The following is a 21493-nucleotide window of genomic DNA, read 5'->3' as shown; positions in this document are numbered from 1 at the left end:
GCATCCTCACCTGGCTCCAGCAACTCACCAAAACCGGGCCGTTCGCGTCTGCAAGCCACCATCTTGCGACGGGAGCGAGCCGACGCAAAAAGTTTGCGTCTCAAATCCCCTGTGTTGTGAAGGGCCAGATTAAACCGAATATATATATTTATTATATATATATATTTAATTGTATTTGTATATTCTCTAATATTCCCTGATATCCCTTGTATATTCCTTGTACAATATGCATTGAATATCCATTCTAGCCTACTGAACATCCCATAATAGTCTCCATTCGACTATTGGTCGAGACCTTGGTGCCAGGCTGCCATACCCCCCAGACCCAGTTCAAACGTACCGCTCAACATGTACGAACAAGTCCTAGTTCCGCGTAGGAATCTGGCTACCGCACCACTAACGGTACTATTTGTTCATAGTGCGTATATATACTGCACTACTAAAGTAGGACTTCCCTTTTTAGTCCAGTTTCTTACCCTCCAATAGAGTGACAGATGTAAAGCCTCCCCGCGACGCCACGTGTGGGAGTAAGGCCAAGTTCGGCCTACCATCGGTATTGAGACATCGTGTATATTAATATTTGAATAGTCATATTTGGCACTATATCGTCGAGTTGGACGTAGTCTATTAAGCTAATAATAGTCTATTCATATGTAGTGCTTCGTGCGGTGAGAATACTATCGTAGTCAGTACCCCATCGTTTCGGGCAGAGAACTGGCTGCTTATCCAGGGTGGCCGACCCCCATGTGAGGCTGCACCCGAGGAGCCCCAGAGCCGACGAGCGAGTGGACCTGCATACCGGATTATTCTACCGACGACAGCCCGCCTTCCCAGGCACAGATTATGCTTTGTATACAGTGATTATTCTATGGATAAAGACCAACACTGCCGTGTGTTGGAAACCCCCCCCCCGGAGAGGACGACAGGTGAGGAGACGCTCTACACGACGAGGTCGCTTCACGTCTCTCCATCGTGGACCGGAGGAAGCCGGCCCACAGAGAGTCCAACTGCTTTCATCTGTGGATCGAGGATCGCTGAGGCACCGAGCCGCACAACCGTGGGTTCTCCCAGGATACCCTCGGCCAGACGGATACAGCCAGACTCTACCCCCCCCCCCCCTTCTCCAGTTGTCTTACAAGCGACCGGAATTCCCCCCTAGTGTATCCAGTTCTATAATCATTAAAGTATCATTGCTATTATTCCTTAAATATTCCAGGTTGTATATTTACCGCCTGCGCCACCAGAGATTAGACGTTCTCTATTGATATACCAACGAATACTCATTTGCCATAAAAGTGCATCCTATTTCAAATCATAAATGTAATTAAGTGATTGCTCTACATACCTTTTGCTATGTATTAATTATTATTAAACGCAGACTTTCGACTTGGTACATTTGTGTTGGATCGTTTCATCTACGTGGGAGTGTTTACCATAATTATTTATGCCTAGTACTGGGTGGCCAGAGTCTAAAGTACAAGAGGTAGTGGTAGTAAGTATCATATCTAACAATACAGTCAGGGAATTGTACCCCTCAGTTACACCCTGCAACCAAGGGAACCGGCCACTCAACAGCGGACGATTCCTCGGAAACAGATGAACCAGAGCCGGAACCAGGCCATCGCACAGGCGACGGCACCGGTGCACCAGCTCCTTGGAGAGGCAAACTACCCATCGGACGCCTACCGGGTGTGGCTGTCAACCACGAGAGAGGTAACAGCCCCGCTCCAAGACGTACGACGGAGGCGGAAATGGAGAACCGCTGGTGAAGAGTAGCGTTGCGAACACGACTCCCCGAAGTAGACATTATGACTTAGGTTTTTCTATCGAAAATATGAGAGAAGAAAAAAATAAGCACAATGTAAACACGTCTCAACTTTCTTCAGCTAACAACCTCGTCAAGTGGGGATCTACCGAAGGCACTTCCTTGTGGTGAAAGTGAAGAAGGAGGCGAGTAGGTGACCACACACCTGCTTATGAAGGTAAGCGGATGGGGGTGTGGCCAGACGAATGTTGGGATGTAAAGGTACATGGTGGAATTTTTTATTCAGTGCACGTGCACGAAGTGAAGTACAGTGCAAGTATGATGCTGAGCGAGATCCATAACGAAATAGAACCTGTAAACATCTCAAAGCAGTGTTGTAGTCGAGTCACGAAATCTCGAGTCTTAGTCCCCAGTGTTCAAGTCCGAGTCCAAGTCTGAGTCACCAAAGAAGAGGCCGAGTCGAGTACCCATTACCCTAGTTCGAGTCCAAGTCATCAAGGTTGAGTCCACCCCACTCTGGCAGTCAAAGAGCTGAAAAAGGTCTACATTAAACATAAATGACACAGTGGTCACTGTAACTGAGGGGTACAATTCCCTGACTGTATTACTAGATATGATACTTACTACCACTACCTTTGTACTTAATATTCGGCCACCCAGTACACGGCATAAATATATTATGATGAACACTGTCACGTAGATGAAACGGATCCAACACAAATGTACGAATTAGAAATAGGTCTTTATTTCTACACAGCGATGGTGTGTAGAGCAAGCACTTAATCAAATCAATCACATTTATGAATGGAAATTAGTATGCACTTTTATGGCAAGAGTATTCGTCGGTATATCAATAGAGAATGTCCAATCTCTGAAGGCGCAGGTGGTACATATACGACCTGGAATAGTTTAAGGAATAACAGCAATGATACTTCAATGATTATATACTGGATACACTAAGGGGGGTAATCCGGTCGCTTGTAAGCCGACAGGAGTAGGAAGGGGGGGGGGGGTAGAATCCGGCTGCCTCGTCCGGCCAAGGGTATCCCAGGTGAACCCACTGTAGTGCCGTTCAATGCGCCGGCGATCCTTGGACCACAGATGAAAGCAGATGGACTCTTTGTGGGCCGGCTCTCTCCGGTCCACGGGGGAGAGACGTGAAGCGACCTCGTCTTGCAGAGCGTCTCCTCACCTTGCGTCCTCTCCAGGGGGGGGGGTTCCAACACACGGCAGTGTCGGGGGTCTTTATCCATGGAATAATCAACGTACACAAAGCATAATCCGTGCCTGGGAAGGCGGGCTGTCGTCGGTAGAATAATCCGGTATACAGGTCCACTCGCTCGTCGGCTCTGGGGCTCCTCGGGTGCAGCTTCACGTGGGGTCAACCACCCTGGATAAGCAGCCAGTTCTCTGCCCGAAACGATGGGGTACTGACTACGGTAGTATTCTCACCGCACGAAGCACTATATATTAACAGACTATTATTAGCTTAATAGACTACGTCCAACTCGACGATATAGTGCCAAATATGACTATTCAAATATTAATATACACGATGTCTCAATACCGATGGTAGGTGAACTTGGCCTTACTCCCACACGTGGCGTCGCGGGGAGGCTTTACGTCTGTGACTCTATTGGAGGGTAAGAAACTGGACTGAAAAGAAAGTCCTACTTTAGTAGCGCAGTATATATACGCACTATGAACAAATAGTCCCATTAGTGGTGCGGTAGCCAGATTCCTACGCGGAACTAGGACTTGTTCGTACATGTGGAGCGGTACGTTTGAACTGGGTCTGAGCACCAAGGTCTCGACCAATAGTAGAATGGAGACTATTATGGGATGTTCAGTAGGCTAGAATGGATATTCAATGCATATTGTACAAGGAATATACAAAGGATATCAGGGAATATTAGAGAATATACAAATACAATTAAATATATATAAATAAATATATATATTCGGTTTAATCTGGCCCTTCACAACAGCCACCCCCTGATTGGTCCCAGACCTAATCAGTTAAACAGAGACAGATTAATCGCGTTGTCTATTTACACATAAGGGTTTGCTGTAGGGGTCAGTCAACTTCACAAAGTCATAGGGTTATAGGGTCATGGTCATCATCGATTGTGTCTGGGAGTCGGGGCAGTTCTATGAGCCTCGCCACGGGACGGGTGTAAGTGCGACCCTGGACGAGCACTTCAGCTGCTCGGACCTTGCCGTCGGCACCGGTGATCACTTTGCTTACGCGGCCGGCCGGCCACATAGCTCTGGGCAGTGATTGATCAATAATCATGACGACTGTTCCTTCTGTCAAATTGTCTCTCTCCTTTACCCACTTCTGGCGGGTCTGTAGAGACGGTAGGTAGTGCAGTAGGAAACTGCTCCAAAACTTGTCGGCTAATACTTGGCTGTACCTCCACATTCGTCGGCCGTTCGCTTCTTCAGGCCGGTACATTGTCTGGGGTAATGCAGAATCTAGCCGCCCCATCAGGAGTGTGTTGGGGGTAACTGGGTCGATATCCGCCACATCACTGGAGACATATCCGAGGGGCTTCGAGTTAAGTACTCCCTCAATCTCCGTGAGGACTGTCATTAGGACTTCTTCCGCCACAGTCTGGGCCCCAAGTACTGCGTACAGGGCTGTCTTTATGGAGCGCACTTCTCGTTCCCAAGTGCCACCGAAGTGGGGTGCGTTTGGGGGGTTGAATTGGAAATCAACCTGTGCTGGAGCGAGGTGGGTCTTAAGTTCTGGGCCCATAGCTTGGAAGCTCTCTCTCAGCTCTCTTTCGCCGCCTTTGAAGTTTGTCCCATGATCGGACAATAGGGTAGACGGTCTTCCTTTCCGTGATGTGAATCTACGGAAGGCCATAAGGAATGAGTCTGTGCTCATGGTCGGGAGAAGCTCGATGTGTATCGCTCTGGTGGTCATGCATTTGAATACAATACCCCACCGCTTCTCGGTTCCTCTTCCTTTCTTTATGTGCAGCGGGCCAAAGCAGTCCATACCCGTTGAGTCGAATGGCTTGTCACCGATTTGGAGGCGACATGGAGGAAGGTCAGCCATCCTTGGTATGCTGGGCTGCGCGCGCCACTTGCGGCAGTCTAGACATGTTCGCTGGAAGCGTCGTACCGCCTCTCTTCCTTGTAGGATCCAGTAACGACGTCTGATTTCCGCGAAGATTCTTTCTGCTCCTGCGTGATGTACATCCTCATCGTATTTCTTTATAATCAGCTCTGTGACCTTGTGTCGGCTGTTCAATACGATCGGGTATTTAATGTCATCCGGTAGATTGGGGGCTCTGCGTAGGCGACCACCCACTCTGATGAGGGTATGAGCGTCGCTCTCGGGGGCCAGATGAATTAATCTGCTGTCGGATGGGACGGGCTTTCCTCCCTGTAGACAGGCCAATTCATCGGGGAACGAGTCTCTCTGGGCTCGCTGCAGTAGAAGCAATTCTGCTTCCTCGTAGTTAGCTGCTGACATATCAGCGGGGGACTTGCACTCCGGGTGGTACCGCAGGAATGTTCTTTGTTGTGCACTCTCTATGGACGTGCAATCGTCTATGTTAGGGTCGGTGGAGGCTACGGTGCTCAATCCACAGAACACAGACTTCTTATTTTCCACCTCCTCTGGACTTGCTTCCCTCGGGATAGGCATGGGCCACTGTCCTTCCGGGAGTCTTAGGAATGCGGGGCCGTCACTGTAGACATTGCGACGGGTGAGGTCATCCAGGGGCATCCCCCGGGTGATGACGTCAGCTGGGTTCTGTTTTGTATCAACGTAGCGCCACTCTGTTTCTCCGGTTAACTCTTCGGTTAAGTCTTGAATCTCGGTGACTCTGACTCCCACGAAGACTTTGTACTTGCATGAGTCCGATTTGATCCAGGCGAGTACCGTCGTGGAATCTGACCACAGGATTGTTCTAGACACCGGTATGGTGAGCTCACGTTGGATGAGCGTGGCTAGGTGCGCTCCGGCTAGGGCTGCGCAGAGCTCTAGACGTGGGATAGATTGTTGCTTGCGTGGGGCTATTCTCGAGCGGGCGAGGACAAATGCTGTGTAGATCTCTCCCCCCTTCTCTTGGGCCCGCAAGTAGGCTACTGATCCGTATGCGACCTCTGAGGCGTCACTGAAGACGTGTAAGTCCATTTTACATGTCTCTGGCCTCACCGTGGGTGGGAAGTAGCTTCGGCGCATATTAACGCCTGGGAGTGAGTGGAGCTCCATCTCCCACTCTCTCCAGGTGGATGCAAGGTGTGCGGGAATGGGGTCTTCCCAGCCCTGGTCCTTGTCCCACAATGCTCGTACAATCATTTTTGCCCTGGTGGTGTACGGTAGAATACATCCTAGCGGGTCATATTGTCGGGCGAGTGTTGTGTACACACTCCGTCTGGTGGTCGGCGCCGCCGCCGGCCTTCCCTGCTCCGTAGTCAGGGGCTTGTGTCTGTAGTGAAGCGAATCTGTTTTGAATCGCCACACCAATCCCAGGGTCATCTCCTGGGCTTCTCCCGGGATTGTAGCCATCCAGGTCTCGCTGCTGGCTGCCTTGTCCTCGGAGGAGAGGCTGCGCAGTACTTGCGGATCGCTGCTGGCCCACTGCCTGAGATCAAAGCCGCCTTTGATCAATGAGGCGCGGAGTTTAATCAGGAGATCCTCGGCTTCTTCTTGGGTTGAAAGGCTTTGTAGACAGTTGTCTACGTAGAAGCGGTTCTTTACGCTGTGTCGGACCTCTTCGTCCGCTGCTGGGTCCTCTGCTACATGTTTCTGTAGTGCAAATGTAGCACAGCAGGGGCTGCACGTCGTTCCGAAGGGGAGGACTTCCCATTGGTAGATGGCTGGGTGCTCATCTCCTGGCTTCTCTCTCCATAGGAACCGTAACAGGGGCTTGTCCGCCTCTACTAATCTCACCTGCAGGAACATTCCTTTAATGTCCCCGCTGATGGCCACCTTTTCCTGGCGGAAGCGGAGTAGAACGCCGAGTAGGGAGGGGCCGAGTGTGGGACCGGGCAGTAACTCTTTATTCAGATTTTGGGATCCGATCTGGTAGCTGCAGTTAAATACTATGCGGTCTTTACCGTTGTGATGGACCTTGTGGTGAGGCACGTACCACGATTCAGTGGTCTGGTCAGCCTCTTTAATGTCCATCTTTGTGACGTGTCCCGCTGTGATGAGCTTCTCAATCTCAGCGCGGTATACACTCTCTTGGGCGGGGTTCTTGGCTAAGCGCCGCTCCGTGTTCAGCAGGTACCGTTCTGTGGCGTCTGTCTTGGCGTGGAAAGTAGGCATTCCTTCTCGCCGCAGGAGTGGCGTGGCGTATCTCAACACGCCGTTGACCGGGACTCTCTTGGTCCCTGTCTCGAGGAGGTGAATGGCGTAAATGTCATCTTTAGAGCGAATGTCTTTCTTTCCGTTCTTAAAGGGCATTTGTTCCAAGGTCCATAGCCGCTCTACGTGTTGCAGGAGTGCGGTTTCTCCCTCTGTGACTCGGGAGTGGAGACATCTAGTGGCTGTACTTCGGTTGAGAGATTTGGCGAGCGGGCCTTGGAGAGTCCATCCCAAACGGGTCTCGACTGCTGCAGGACAGCCTCGGGGTCCGGTATGAACCCGGTCTATCGGGACAATGAGGTCTGCATGGTCGGAGCCTATCAACAGGGTCGGCATAGCATTGTCTATGAGCGGGATCGGTAACTTGCGCAGATGTGCATATTTCTCCATCAGCTTGGCGACGGGGTATGTGTACCGCGACAGTCCTATTTCTTGGCTGGTGAAAGCGTCTGTAATCTGGTACCGTCGCTCAGGCTGGCCGCTTGCTGCGATAGAGAATGAGACATTCTCGCCCTTTATCGTCTTCAAATCTCGTCTTATTGTCCGAATTGTCATTTGGGTTTCGCTTCCCCGCAGCCCTAGCTGGGCCGCAGCGGAGGCGAGCAGCAGGGTCTTCTCTGACCCGTCATCGAGGACGGCGTAAGTGTCCAGGACTTTATTCTGGTAGCTTAGTGTCACACGCACTACTTTTAGGAGTACTCGGGCTCCACTGCTGCTGGCGGGATCGATGTACATGACGCTCGCTTTGCTGCTGGATGGTGCGGGTGAAGGGCGCCGTCTGTTACTGTCGTGAAGTATGTCCAGATGGGCTCCATCGCACTTGGTGCACCTTTTCTTTAAGCGGCATTCGGCTGCCATGTGTGAGCGCGCACAGCGAAAACAGCGCTTGTTGGACTTTATCCATTGACTTGCTTCCTCCGCGTTCAGCTTGGGGAAGGAGTCACATTGCGCTAGCCAGTGTTCTTTCTCACAGTAGGGGCACACTATCTTCCACTTCTCCGTTCTGGAGGGGGTACTGTGGCTCCTGCTGCTCGGTACTGACTCCGATTGGTGCATCACAGTCACCGATCTTCTTCCATCATTTAGTCGTCTGGTTCCTTCTCTGGAGCCAGGGGTGCTCCGTCCGAATGTATCTAGCCGTAGGCTGCTGACTTCTCTCGCCAGGAAGTCTGCTAGATCGAGGAGGTTCGGTTCGGGGCCATTCGGGTCTCGGTGGTCCCTCTGTCGCCTAAAACGCTCCTGTCGAGCGGGCGGCAGCTTCTCCAAGATCCTTTCCACATTTGAGTTGGCGTAAAGTTCATGCCTCCCCTTCTCTCTCTGCGCTCCCAACATCCCTACCAGGGACTGCACTCTGATGGACAGGTCGTCCAGTGCTCGATTGTCTATTGCTGGGGGTAAGCGGTCGATGTGTCGGATCTCCTGGATCACGTAATCCCATATGCGCCCATACCTCTGGTCCAATGCTACCAGCGCTGCTGTGTATGGGGTGGTGGAAGTCGCGTAGGCGAGCGCTATATTATGTGCGCGGGGTACCTTTAAGTGCTTCAGTAGGATGGCGTATTTATGGCGTTGATCCAATACATCCACCAACATGGTCTCCAGACACATGCGGAGTTCCGTATACTGGGCCCGGTTCTCTTGGGTGAAGTCGGGTACCATAGGCGTGCCAATGTATGACGCTGACTGTGGATACATCGGCGAGCGTTGGGGGAGAGGCCTCCTAGGCGAGTCTCCTCCCGCTCCTTGGTATGGGCTGGTACCGGCAGTGTACCATGGCCCGCTTGTCCAGGTGCTGTTCCTCGGTGCGGGTCGTGCGTCGTGCTCACCCGTGTATAGAGTCGGGGGTCTGTAGCGCAGCTCCGCGGGAGTATAGCCTGGGCTGTACCGGACCTCCTGGTCCGGTAGAGTACTGTGCTGTCGTCGGGCGTGGTTCTCCTCCTCTTCCTCTTCGTCTTCAGTTAGGTCATCCAGTGCTTGTAGTCTCTGGTTTAGCCTCTCCACAGGATATGCTGCTCCTTCCCGGTTGCTAGGTCTCGCTTGGACCGGTGGGGGGAGGTGGTCTGTGGGGGGTATAGACCTCGTCTGTTGGTCAAGTTCAGGGTTGTTTACTCGGCTAGGGGATGCCGCCCTGGAGGTGTGTCTAGACGAGTTCCTGGAGCCTCTGGCGGAGGGAGAGGGTGTTGTCCGTCTGATCAGCTGTTCTATTAGTTGCGCTTGCTGTCTGTCGCGCTCTGCGTCCCGTAGAGCACCAGCAGCTGCTCGCTGGCTGTCTGCTCGGTCTCGGGCCACATTCTCTTCTCTCTGAATGCGTCTTAGTTCTAGACGTATATGCTCTTCTTCGCTCCGCTGCTGGATCTGCAGTCGGTCGCGTTCAGCAGCGGCGTTCAGGCTGATGAGGAAGGCCTGCTGTAGGGTCCTCTCTGCCTCGCTGGGAGAAGGCGGTTGTATAGGGGAGCCTTCCCTCTGGGTACTCCTTGCGGAGCCTTGGAGCTCTATCTCCACGGTGCTCTCCCCGTCCTCTTCCGTGCCGAGTTCTCTCTCGGTAGCGTTGTATTCCTCCCGGGACTCATCGGGGACTACTTCTTCAGTACTGGCGGGGTGTGAAGTCATGTCTGGTTCCCACTGGTCCCCACCGTGAACTTGGTCAGTTACATTAGAGCCCGTAGGGGCCTCTATGGTCGGGGTAGTCTGGGCGTTGGGGTTAGACATACTTTTACTTTCTAGTTTTACCGCGTTTACTGTTAGTAGAAGACTAGGTTGTTGACTGACAGCGTAGGCCTCTAAGTACTGAGGGAGCCGTCGTTGGCGCTGCAGGCGTTGGTTAGGAGGATCGTTTCGTGGAGTGTTCATCATAGGCCATTTCAATATTAATAACACTATATTAATATTACACTAATTACCATCCGGCTCGAAGGACCAATTGTAACTGAGGGGTACAATTCCCTGACTGTATTACTAGATATGATACTTACTACCACTACCTTTGTACTTAATATTCGGCCACCCAGTACACGGCATAAATATATTATGATGAACACTGTCACGTAGATGAAACGGATCCAACACAAATGTACGAATTAGAAATAGGTCTTTATTTCTACACAGCGATGGTGTGTAGAGCAAGCACTTAATCAAATCAATCACATTTATGAATGGAAATTAGTATGCACTTTTATGGCAAGAGTATTCGTCGGTATATCAATAGAGAATGTCCAATCTCTGAAGGCGCAGGTGGTACATATACGACCTGGAATAGTTTAAGGAATAACAGCAATGATACTTCAATGATTATATACTGGATACACTAAGGGGGGTAATCCGGTCGCTTGTAAGCCGACAGGAGTAGGAAGGGGGGGGGGGGGTAGAATCCGGCTGCCTCGTCCGGCCAAGGGTATCCCAGGTGAACCCACTGTAGTGCCGTTCAATGCGCCGGCGATCCTTGGACCACAGATGAAAGCAGATGGACTCTTTGTGGGCCGGCTCTCTCCGGTCCACGGGGGAGAGACGTGAAGCGACCTCGTCTTGCAGAGCGTCTCCTCACCTTGCGTCCTCTCCAGGGGGGGGGGTTCCAACACACGGCAGTGTCGGGGGTCTTTATCCATGGAATAATCAACGTACACAAAGCATAATCCGTGCCTGGGAAGGCGGGCTGTCGTCGGTAGAATAATCCGGTATACAGGTCCACTCGCTCGTCGGCTCTGGGGCTCCTCGGGTGCAGCTTCACGTGGGGTCAACCACCCTGGATAAGCAGCCAGTTCTCTGCCCGAAACGATGGGGTACTGACTACGGTAGTATTCTCACCGCACGAAGCACTATATATTAACAGACTATTATTAGCTTAATAGACTATGTCCAACTCGACGATATAGTGCCAAATATGACTATTCAAATATTAATATACACGATGTCTCAATACCGATGGTAGGCGAACTTGGCCTTACTCCCACACGTGGCGTCGCGGGGAGGCTTTACGTCTGTGACTCTATTGGAGGGTAAGAAACTGGACTGAAAAGAAAGTCCTACTTTAGTAGCGCAGTATATATACGCACTATGAACAAATAGTCCCATTAGTGGTGCGGTAGCCAGATTCCTACGCGGAACTAGGACTTGTTCGTACATGTGGAGCGGTACGTTTGAACTGGGTCTGAGGGGTATGGCAGCCTGGCACCAAGGTCTCGACCAATAGTAGAATGGAGACTATTATGGGATGTTCAGTAGGCTAGAATGGATATTCAATGCATATTGTACAAGGAATATACAAAGGATATCAGGGAATATTAGAGAATATACAAATACAATTAAATATATATATATAAATAAATATATATATTCGGTTTAATCTGGCCCTTCACAACAGTCACCATTTCAAAGGGAGTTTATTTACTTTGTGACACAATAGCCAAACAAATGCACTAACCATCAATATCTTATGCCAAATGATTAGGGCCTATTACAAAAAAAAAGTGAGTCCTCGTCTGCACCTTCCGAGTCCAAATGCAGTCAATGCTCGCGTCCAAATCCAAGTCCGAGTCAAGTCACAAGTCCTGAAAATCAGTCCGAGTCCTGGACTCGAGTACTACAACACTGCCTCGAAGACACGGCTCTCTATTCAAAACGTGACAACGTTTTCCCCATCTGTAATCCACTTTATCACCTATCAGACCACCCCGGCTCCTTCCCTCTGATGTCAACTCGTGTAGCCGTCTCGGGCGGCTCACACATGGGATTAAATGCAGGGCTTGTTGGCTGAGCGCAGCGTGTCGGGGAGCGTCTCCGGCTGCTGTTGGCTGTTCCACTCCGAGCCACAGCACTCGTCTCCCAGAGCGCAGACATGACGGTGTCAGGTAATTCTCTGAGGGAGAGCCACACGCCCCTGCAGAGAGCAGTGGGGGAGCCTGGATCACATCTCAGGAGCTGTAATAGCAGCTTTGAAGACTCCAGTCCGCTAATCCCACGTCATGTGATCATGTGTCTAATAGACCGCCACCTAATTCACAGCGTTGTGGGGATTTTTTCTTTTAGCTGTCACTCGCACTGGCTTTACAGTAGGTTTACAGTATAGGGGGGGTGTTGTGTTTTGTGAAAATAAACACAGCGCACAGGCACGCACGCACATACTGTACACATATGGTACACACATATGCGCGTGTGACATATGACGTTCATACTCAAATGCACATACAGTACAGTACACACACATGCACACAAACACACACACAGGCACACATTTAAACACATGCACATAGACTGATGATGACACTTACAGTAGGAAATTAATTCCAGAATTTACAGTATTAGTAGAAATGATTTTATCGCCCATCAAGCAGGCCAAAACTAGATCTAGTACGGTATAAAACAACATAATGTATGCGCATGGCTAACACCCGTTCTTACTAAATAATAGTTTACATTAGATGCGATCAATAAACAGCATCTCTGGTGAACGTATTCTGATAATACATCACAGAGGATATTCCCTGTAAGAAAATTGTATTCAAATACCTAGAAGACTACTTTAGTCTATTCCACAGCCATAAGCTGTCAAATCATAGAAAAGAGAGAAACATATGCAGCAATACCCTCTGAGTATAGCGTGTGATCACTGCAGAGAGCCAGGTCTGTTGAGGTTTGTGTGACATTTCTAAGTCCCTTTTTGAGTGATTATCTCTACGGCACTATGATGTACATTAAATGGCTGAGTTAACCTTAACACATGTAAAACCATTACGCCTATTGACGATGTGGTGTGTAATCCTGCTTTGCAGTTTGATATTGACACTCGTGATCAAAAGCTAAGCTCTGCAAGAAGATAGGTTGCCTCTCTCTGGGGGGACAGAGAGACAGGCAAATGAGGCAGCACCAGGTTGATGAGAAATGAGTGCTCTGGAAATTGTGTTTGTGTGTGTGTGTGTGTGTGTGTGTGTGTGTGTGTGTGTGTGTGTGTGTGTGTGTGTGTGTGTGTGCACATGCATGATTGCATGTCTGTTTATGGTATGTGTGTACATGCGTGCATACATTATGTGTGTGTGTCATAGTATGTGTGTGGTGGTGGACATTGGATGTGTGTGCTTAAGTGTACGTGTGTGCACGTGTGTGCACTCAGTTCTCCTGTAAGGGATACTGCAAAGCCAATCAATTAATACTTAAAGTGGAACCAGTTCTTGTTTCACTTGGGAACTCAGCGAGGCTTTGCCCCATCATTTCAATACAGAGGTCTGCATCCCTAATTATGAACACTGCAAATGGATGTTAAGCCATGCCAAATTAAATCTTAGTTCATTAGATATAAGCTCTTTAAAGATTGAAGGGAAATATTTGAATTTCTTAAAAGTTTTCAACGTGCAGTGTCCCATTTTTAATGAGGACGTTGCAATGTGAGGGGGGGTGGGTGGGTGTCTTTGTGTGGATGAATAATCTAACCAATATGAAATATTAAGTCACTGTTTTACCCTGCATTTCTCCTCAGGCTTCAGTGTTAGGCTGGATAATAGAAGATTTTCCTTTGGTGAGGGTTGTGCTTTGAATAAAATACAGAGGTGCATGAAGGGGAAGCTCAATTGTCTAGAGGCAACTGGAGCTCTGAATTACATTGTAAATATATTCATTATTCCAAAAAAAAAAGAAAAAAAGAGGCATTGTTGACAGACGTCAGTTTCATTATTAGAAGTCGTCAGAGTCAGAGAGTAAATAAGTAAACTCCTGATTTTATTTCCCAAAGAAGATGCAAGAAACTTCAGATTTTTAACCATGTTTGTTGGTAGGATACACTTAGTTGACACATGGCTGGCCTCTGCCTAATCTAGATTGCCATGTGGAAGTTTTAGAGTAACACTGTTGATTGTAATGAGGTGCAGCCTATCACCACCCAAATTAATAATTCCAATATGTTATTTCCATGGCCTAGGAAAGTTCAATCAATATTTGTAAACATGAGCTACTCTCTCTCCCAAAGCCATAAACCAAGTAAGACGTACACTTGTGATGTCATCAGGTATACAATCTGGAGCTGCTCCATTGACAATGAATAGGAGACAGATGTTGTGGACCCACAGAATGTTTGTTTGAGTTCTTATACCCAAATGATCGTTATTCTATTGTAGTGTTCTCAGTTCTGAAACAGTAAATGTACCCATACAAAGCTTTACCAAATTCTTTACCAAAGTCACCGTCTATGGCGTAGCTTCAGACTTTATACCAGAGGTCGGACCAAGTCATTGTTACAAGTCCCAAGTAAGTCTCAAATCTTTACACTCAAGTCCCGAGTCAAGACTGGCAATTCTCAAGTCAAGTCCCAAGTCAAGACAGGCAATGCATACTTTACAAATGTAATGCCATTTCGAAATTGTATTAATAGTAATAGTTAGTCTTTCAAGTCATAAGGATCAAGTCCAAGAGAAGTAACGAGTCATTGGTGTTAAAGTCAAAGTCGAGTTGCAAGTCTTTCTTTTGTGATTTTGCAGTATGAAGTCATCAAATCTCTGACTCAAGTCCAAGTCATGTGACTCAAGTCTGCACCTCTCCTTTATACCTGATGACATCACAAATTGCACTCTAGTTTTTTAATATTGGACGGAGTTGTTAGTTTTCACTAATATCTTCACAGAGACTGTGAAGTAACTGTAGGCCTACCTTCAGATACAACGCGAAGAGAAATATTTTCTTGCTTTACTCATCAGTTTGACAGTTCATAGCAAACTAGCAAAACTGAAAACTAAAAAACGTGAATACATGCTCAACAGCGTTGGTCACAACAGTGGCATTTACAAAAATTTGACCATTTCTAAATGTAACCTATTCAATATCTATATACCACAGAGCATTCAATTGAATATTTATTGTCTAGATATACCTGTTTTTGCTCTATCGCGCCTGCCGATTTTCTCGCTCAAGTTGAAAATGTTGTTCAACTAATTTGCGCCACCCAGAGCGAAGCTACGTCTGTTCGCCGCTGCTCGCGCCTTTCAACCGACATTGTACACTTTCGCGCCGCCTCCAAATTGTTTCACATTGCATTTGAACATGCAGTTAAACCATAGGAATAACATGTGTGGAATTCCTAAATTAAGCATAGTTCCCCTTTAACGGTTCACCTTTGGAAAGCTTTGAACATGTTCCCTATACCTCTGCCTCTAATAGAGCAAGCAGATGGCCAGTGTGGCAGTGCCCACTCACCGCTGTCCAACCTCTTACTCACACCGCGCAGCGTGAGGGAAGTGGAGAGAGACCGTAACCAAAAGGAGCCAAAGGCTTCAAAACCGGCGCTATATATATGTGTGTGTGTGTGTGTGTGTGAATATATACATGCGCTATATGAATATAATACCAAAAGGGACACAATATAACTTAATGATTTTGCATTATATACATCAACGTCTCACATCATATACACCAAACAGCGAGTACAGAGTGTGTTTTTTTGGTCCACCCTCACAGCGTTCTGGTGTTTGTCTGTCATTGACGTGTCTCGGAGAGACTGATCTGGTTCTAAAACCGGGAAGCTCCCAGGCACCGGTGTCGTAAGAGGGTTACACTGTGTCTATTGTGTAACATCTGTAAAACAGAGCACATTATTATTAACTCTGCATGCCGCTCCGCCTCCGTCGCTGATGAAGTGGAATCCCAGAACAACCTTTGGATTTTGGCCAATAACCTTGGAGGGAGATGGTGATTGAAAACAGTGGTATGAATCCAGGTCAGTCATTACGCCCGGAATCCTGAAACAAAGAGACAGGAATAATCGCAGGCTGTAGAAGGCCTACTGAGGCAATGTTTCTTTTATTCAACCCCCCCCCCCCCCCCCCCCCCCCTGCCCCCACTGAGGAAAAAGTGGGGGGAAAAGTGGAATATAATCCTCTCTGCTGTAGACACTTGAGGCTATAGTGTGTAAAGCAACCCAGGATACGTACGTATAATAAGAAAGAAACACAATTGAGCCACTTCGGCACAGGTGGATTTATGAAACTAATACTAATAATAATAATAATAACTGGGCAGTTTTGATTTTCTGACCTCATAATGCAACGATTTGCCTTTTTTTTGCTTCTCACTTTACCTGTTGATAAAAAAGAGGGGAATGTGTAATGTACTCTAGTAGCTATCTTCCCCGCGTGATGTGACACCCTGAACACCCCAGAGTGACGGTGTCTCTCTTCCCCTCCAGGAGAAACAGAGGAGACGATTTGTAGAGGGACCCCCGGGAGTAACTTTGCCTTGAAAACAGGTGGCGCAACATCGCACTGCAGCATGCCTTCAGGGAATATTTGTAGATATTCAGGAAATGCACAAAAACAAAACATCCCCTCCCCGCCCCTCCACCCCGCACCCTCCCCTACAGAAACAAATGACACATACTGTACAGCGCAGAGTAAGAAAGGTGATTAAATCTGTGGCTCAGTCTGGCACATTGTCCTTAATGCATTTACCTCAGACTAGAAAGATATTATAGTGTGTGTGTGTGTGTGGGGGGGGGGGGGGGGGGGGGGGAGTTGAAAGAATTAACCGGCAACAAAATAAAGTAAAAATGTTTTTCTCGCGTTGACAAATGCTGTGTTACGACTCTCTCATACATTCAACACGAGCCACTGTAAGTACGGGGGGGGGGGGGGCAATATGTCGCTCCTCACATCAGGACTCGCCAATTGAGTCACTCACTGCCGAGCGAGATGGGTCAGCAAGCACAATTTCTTCATTTTGACAAATCACTCGGAAATGTATTAGCGGAGAGGCCAACTGTCAATCCGGCCGCCCAGAGGTCCTTACCGGGCCTTTTGGTGGGGCTGAAAAATGATGTAATCAGCCCGTCCTTCCTTCTCTCCGTGGCTCCATCCATCCTCTCTGTGGGGCCGGTCCCCTTGGCCTCGCTCTGGATCAAGTCCCCATAAGGCCCCCTGACCCCGTTAGAGACGCATGATGGGCGGCCCTGTCACATCAAATGGCTGCCCGGGTCCGGCCTGAGAGTCACCCCTCACTGTGAGTAAACCTCTGCGTTATTTCTGTTTTATAGGCTACGGGCCAGATAACCACGCGGAATGGATGCGGACAACTTAGTTATGGCGGCGCTCGCGGAGCGAGAGAGGAGGCGGAGCGAACTGCGTTACTCGGCCGCCGTTGATTGAAAGGTATGAGAAGTTATGCGTGTAGTTTCACAGGGTGCGGCGGGGGAAAGTGAACTGCGCTCCTTGCGCTGTGTTTATGACGGAGGGGAGTCCGGTAGGCACCGGATTGTCTCGGACGGATGCCATACCGTGTGTGTGTGTGTGTGTGTATAGGCCTACACTGGTGTATACTGAATTACATATCTGGCCATAACTTACCAAAGACGCCGTTCAAAGGAGTTATGTAAATTTCAAGGAAGACGAATGACTCATATATGATGTGTATTATCACTTCTGGAGTTGCTCTGCGCCTTTGATGGCGAGGAGGAAAGACGCGGGTTTGTTATTGAAGTATAGAATAATAAGGCCACTGGCACGTTGGCGGGCGCCTCCCTGTACAAAGACCTTGATATGAATCCAATGCACTATGTATGCCCCTCAGAACAAGCAGGGCTACAGGAATGCCATGTGGCTTTTGATCCTGCTTTCCGTCTGTTGTCTTTCATCTGACCCGTCCTCCAAAATTGTCGCTACAGGACCAGAAGACGGAGCAGAGGTTTGAAGTATCGGGGGCTGTTTTTATTTTTTTGTTTTATTTTATTATTAAAATTTTTTATGTCTCACTTCCGCTTTTTTCTAATGCATTTCGAGATGGATTTTAGTCGTTGATTTAGCCGTTAATAAAAGCTCCTCAGCCTCCCCCCGCGCAGTGTACCGCGGGGCACGACTGGGTACAAAAGTGAGCTGTTAAAAAGCATGTGAATTTGGATTCTAACATTCTTAGTTACCCTCAAACAGCCCTTTTGGGTTGTGTAAACGATGCTGAATCATTGAAGAGGTGCCAGGTTAGTTACTGTATCAGCTCCAGATCCTCGCCCTCGGAGGGGGGAAAAAATTGCATGTTCTCCTTGGTCTGTGCGCATTGTGAACATGTCAGCGAATTACCCACTGTGAACAACTGATCGAGGCTATGAAGAGGAGGGCATTCCAAAAGATAATATGTTTGGTTTGGAGCCGATCCGCTGAACATACATTTTTCTCCCACATAAATTTCCCTGGTCCGCCCCGCGAAGCAGTAGACCCCCCCCTCCTCCTCCAACACAGAAAGCAGCCCCACTTTAATTCACTGGATTCAGCATTTAGCTCAGCGTCGACTTCAACCCCCCCCCCCCCTCCCCCCCCTCACCTGAGGGGAGCATTTATAATGGGAAATGTGAGTTTATATGTACAGTAAATGATGCATTTGAAAGTTTTAGTGTTTCCAAGCCACATGCCTGTGGTGAGTTCACTAGTTGGGAGGGGTGGGGGGGTATTCGCCTCCTCCGGACAGCTATGGCCACAAGACACGGGCCGTATTCCAGTCGCTTGAACCGTTAGGCCTGTGAAACAAAGCGTGACGTTTGGCAGATTCAACCACAATAAAAGCAAATCCCTAAAACTGTAGAGTGCAGCAGTGCCTGAAACTTTGCCTCTGAAGTCTTAAGTTTTTGACGGCATTAACAAGTTTTTGCATCCAAGCCACGACTTTAACGTCCGTTATGTCCCATCCCCTCGCAGCGGCTAAAGGCGCGCGCTAGCCCTCGTGATTTATCTTGTACATATAAAAAGGGGTTTTGCTGTCAAGAGCAACAGTCTAGAAAGGCTATTATGCCAGTCTTCCACATCGATTCCAAAAGGCAACCTATGCAGTTCCTAGGTAACAACAAGGTATTCATGTGATAATAATCATAATATGTCAAGTATCTCCCAGCCATCAGAGAGGCTAGTCTCAGTTTAATGATTCTGGGAAATTGAGGATTACCCTGGATATGAGAGCAAGCCTACAGTTTTCATATAGTGTGGGAGGTTGCAGGGCTCTGTATTAGTAATCACAGGGGACAGCCAAGAGGTGGGAGAGAAAATCTGGTTCTCCTCTCCTCTCATTCATCATAGCAGTCCTCTAGTGAGGAAACATGGCAAATGGCCAAATGAATGCACTTCATAAAGCGCAAATGTCTCCTCTGATGTCCCTCCTCACAGAGGATCTGGAGAGAGGGGGGTTGGTTTGGGGGGAGATTTCCACAGATATATTATTGTCAAACTCTGCTGCCCCCGCCTCAAAGTGTTATTATGATATTGTAGGAGAACAAAGATTTTACAATAAGATTTGCTTCACTCAAGCTGTTACCGTAACAATGTTACATTGATGGCAGCGGTTCTCAAGAGCAAACCAAAACCGAATGAAGCACAGTGTCAGGCTGGATGATACATTTTCAAATAGAGGCCCAGTGTTTATGTTGTTTTATAACGCTATAACCGTAACCGATATGTCTTTACGATGCAGGAGTACATTTGCACAATGTAGATAGTAATAATCATGATGAAATATGATGTTAATACATGAGTGGAAATAAAGGTATAGCCTATAGTGAGATGGGGTGTACCACAGGGAGGTGCTATGGATCTGTATATACCCTAGTTACCTAGTATATACAGTACCTGTACGTACCAATATATACTGTACAGTACCTGTACTCTAACTGTTCTCTGAACCATCAGGATTTGAATACCTCCCTCAACAATAGGTACATTTTACCTTTCACATTTCATTGCATTGATTTCACACAGTAAGATTTTGTTTCAGTGGGACATATCTAACGGAATCAGTATACTGTACATGATATATAATATAAAGATTCTACAGCATCTCAATAAATCATTGTAGCCTATAGAAGCATCACACACTGAATGCATGTGGACGAGTAACACGGTAACTAGAAAATACTAATTTCAACAGCCCAAAAACAACTACAGACGTTCTTATTTATAAGATACAAAATTCATATCAAAGATAATGGTAAAATGAAAAGAAAATTATTTAAAATAATGGTATTGAACATTGGTTAATGGTTAAACAAATTCCTTTTAAAGTAATTTCAACCTTTAGATAGGGGCCCAGTGTGTTTCATTAGAATACACTTTTGCAGACATAAAATATAAAATACTAGTATTATGATGAAATACCAATGATATGACAAGTGGTATAAATAAATCAGTTACAGTATGTTTTGAAAACACTGAAATCATGTTTAGTTTTCTAGAAAATGTCAGATGTAACTTATATGAGGCTGCTTTACAATACTGCACACTTCTATCATAAAGGAAATCAAATCAAGAGGTGGATGAACTGAGTTAAAGTGAGTTCACCCTTCAGTACGTCCCTGGCTGTAACAATCGAGGCAATACTATATATCAAATGGGCTTGAGCCCGGCTAGATATATAGTAGAATTTGTCAGTAGTTAAAGGTGCTGTAAGTGATAAATAGCTCTACATTCCAACAGCCATCACTGTTATAGTGTTTGGTAAGTAACATGGGTCTCCCAGTCCCTCCGCTCTGCAGTAAACACAAAATAAACTACCCTTCCCACTTTAGGAAGAGAGAACCCTAGATATGTTTGACTTATTTCAACTTGCCAAGCCATTTTACTTGTTTCAAGGACACATTTGCCTAAAAGTAGTTTTTATTTCTTATTTTTGTCAGACCATTTTTGTGTGAAGTTCTCTCTCCTGATTGGGAAACCAGAACGGGATATTTTCTGTTTACTGCAGTGAGGAGGGACCCATGTTACTGACCAGACAATCTATACCAGTGATGGCTGTCAAAGTGTAGAGCTATTATTTCAACATGTAGACCACTTACTTAGTGGCAGGAGGACGCGACTAGCGGCCTCCAGGCTCCAAAACAGGGGGCAGCGACGGCTGCCAGACATTGATCTAAGTCTTATTGGAACCCAAGGAGGACAATACACTACCTAAAGCATATTGCACCTAGTTACACTGAATACTGGAATATATATTTCATATTTCATTTAGTTAGATTTAAATTATAATTATATTGACCAAATTGTTTACCCCATGCTCAGTATGCTCAGTATATTCTTACTGTATTTATTTCTGTATATTTTATTTCATTTAATTTTATCCTATTTAATTTTACTCTACTCTTATCCTAGGCAACTTGATTTGATTTGTGTTATTATTCTAATTTGTGACCTGTCCTGTCTAAATGTTTAAATGTTGAGCGATTTGCAGTGTCTAATTTCCCATGGGATAATAAAAGTATTTCTATTCTATTCTATTCTATTAACCTGTTCCACCCGACAGGGTCGGTACAGACCCCCAAAATGACATCTGGTCATAAATCAATATGGGTTGCATACATTTTGCGATTTTAATATCAAATGTTTTCAAGTATTAACATCACTAACATGTCACAACAGCATGTAGAATGTATATTATCATCAATATGTTAGTTTAGCAATAGG

General features: G+C 47.2%; 1 protein-coding gene across 1 annotated transcript in view; it reads left to right on the top strand.

Moving 5' to 3' along the window:
* Positions 1–11925: 11925 nt before the first annotated feature.
* Positions 11926–21493, top strand: part of LOC311234741 (transcription factor COE3-like) — a gene marked incomplete at its 5' end in the record, with an annotated part of 63623 nt that continues 54055 nt past the window's right edge. Inside the window, one exon of the mRNA XM_084321984.1 lies at positions 11926–12010. Within this exon, the coding sequence (XP_084178110.1) occupies positions 11926–12010 (85 nt within the window). The remainder of the gene's footprint in view (positions 12011–21493) is intronic.

The sequence above is a fragment of the Notolepis coatsorum genome (genome assembly GCF_963971535.1).
Source record: "Notolepis coatsorum genome assembly, chromosome: 9".
NCBI classification, from domain to species: Eukaryota; Metazoa; Chordata; class Actinopteri; order Aulopiformes; family Paralepididae; genus Notolepis; species Notolepis coatsorum.
This window is presented reverse-complemented; position numbering and strand designations above follow the sequence as displayed.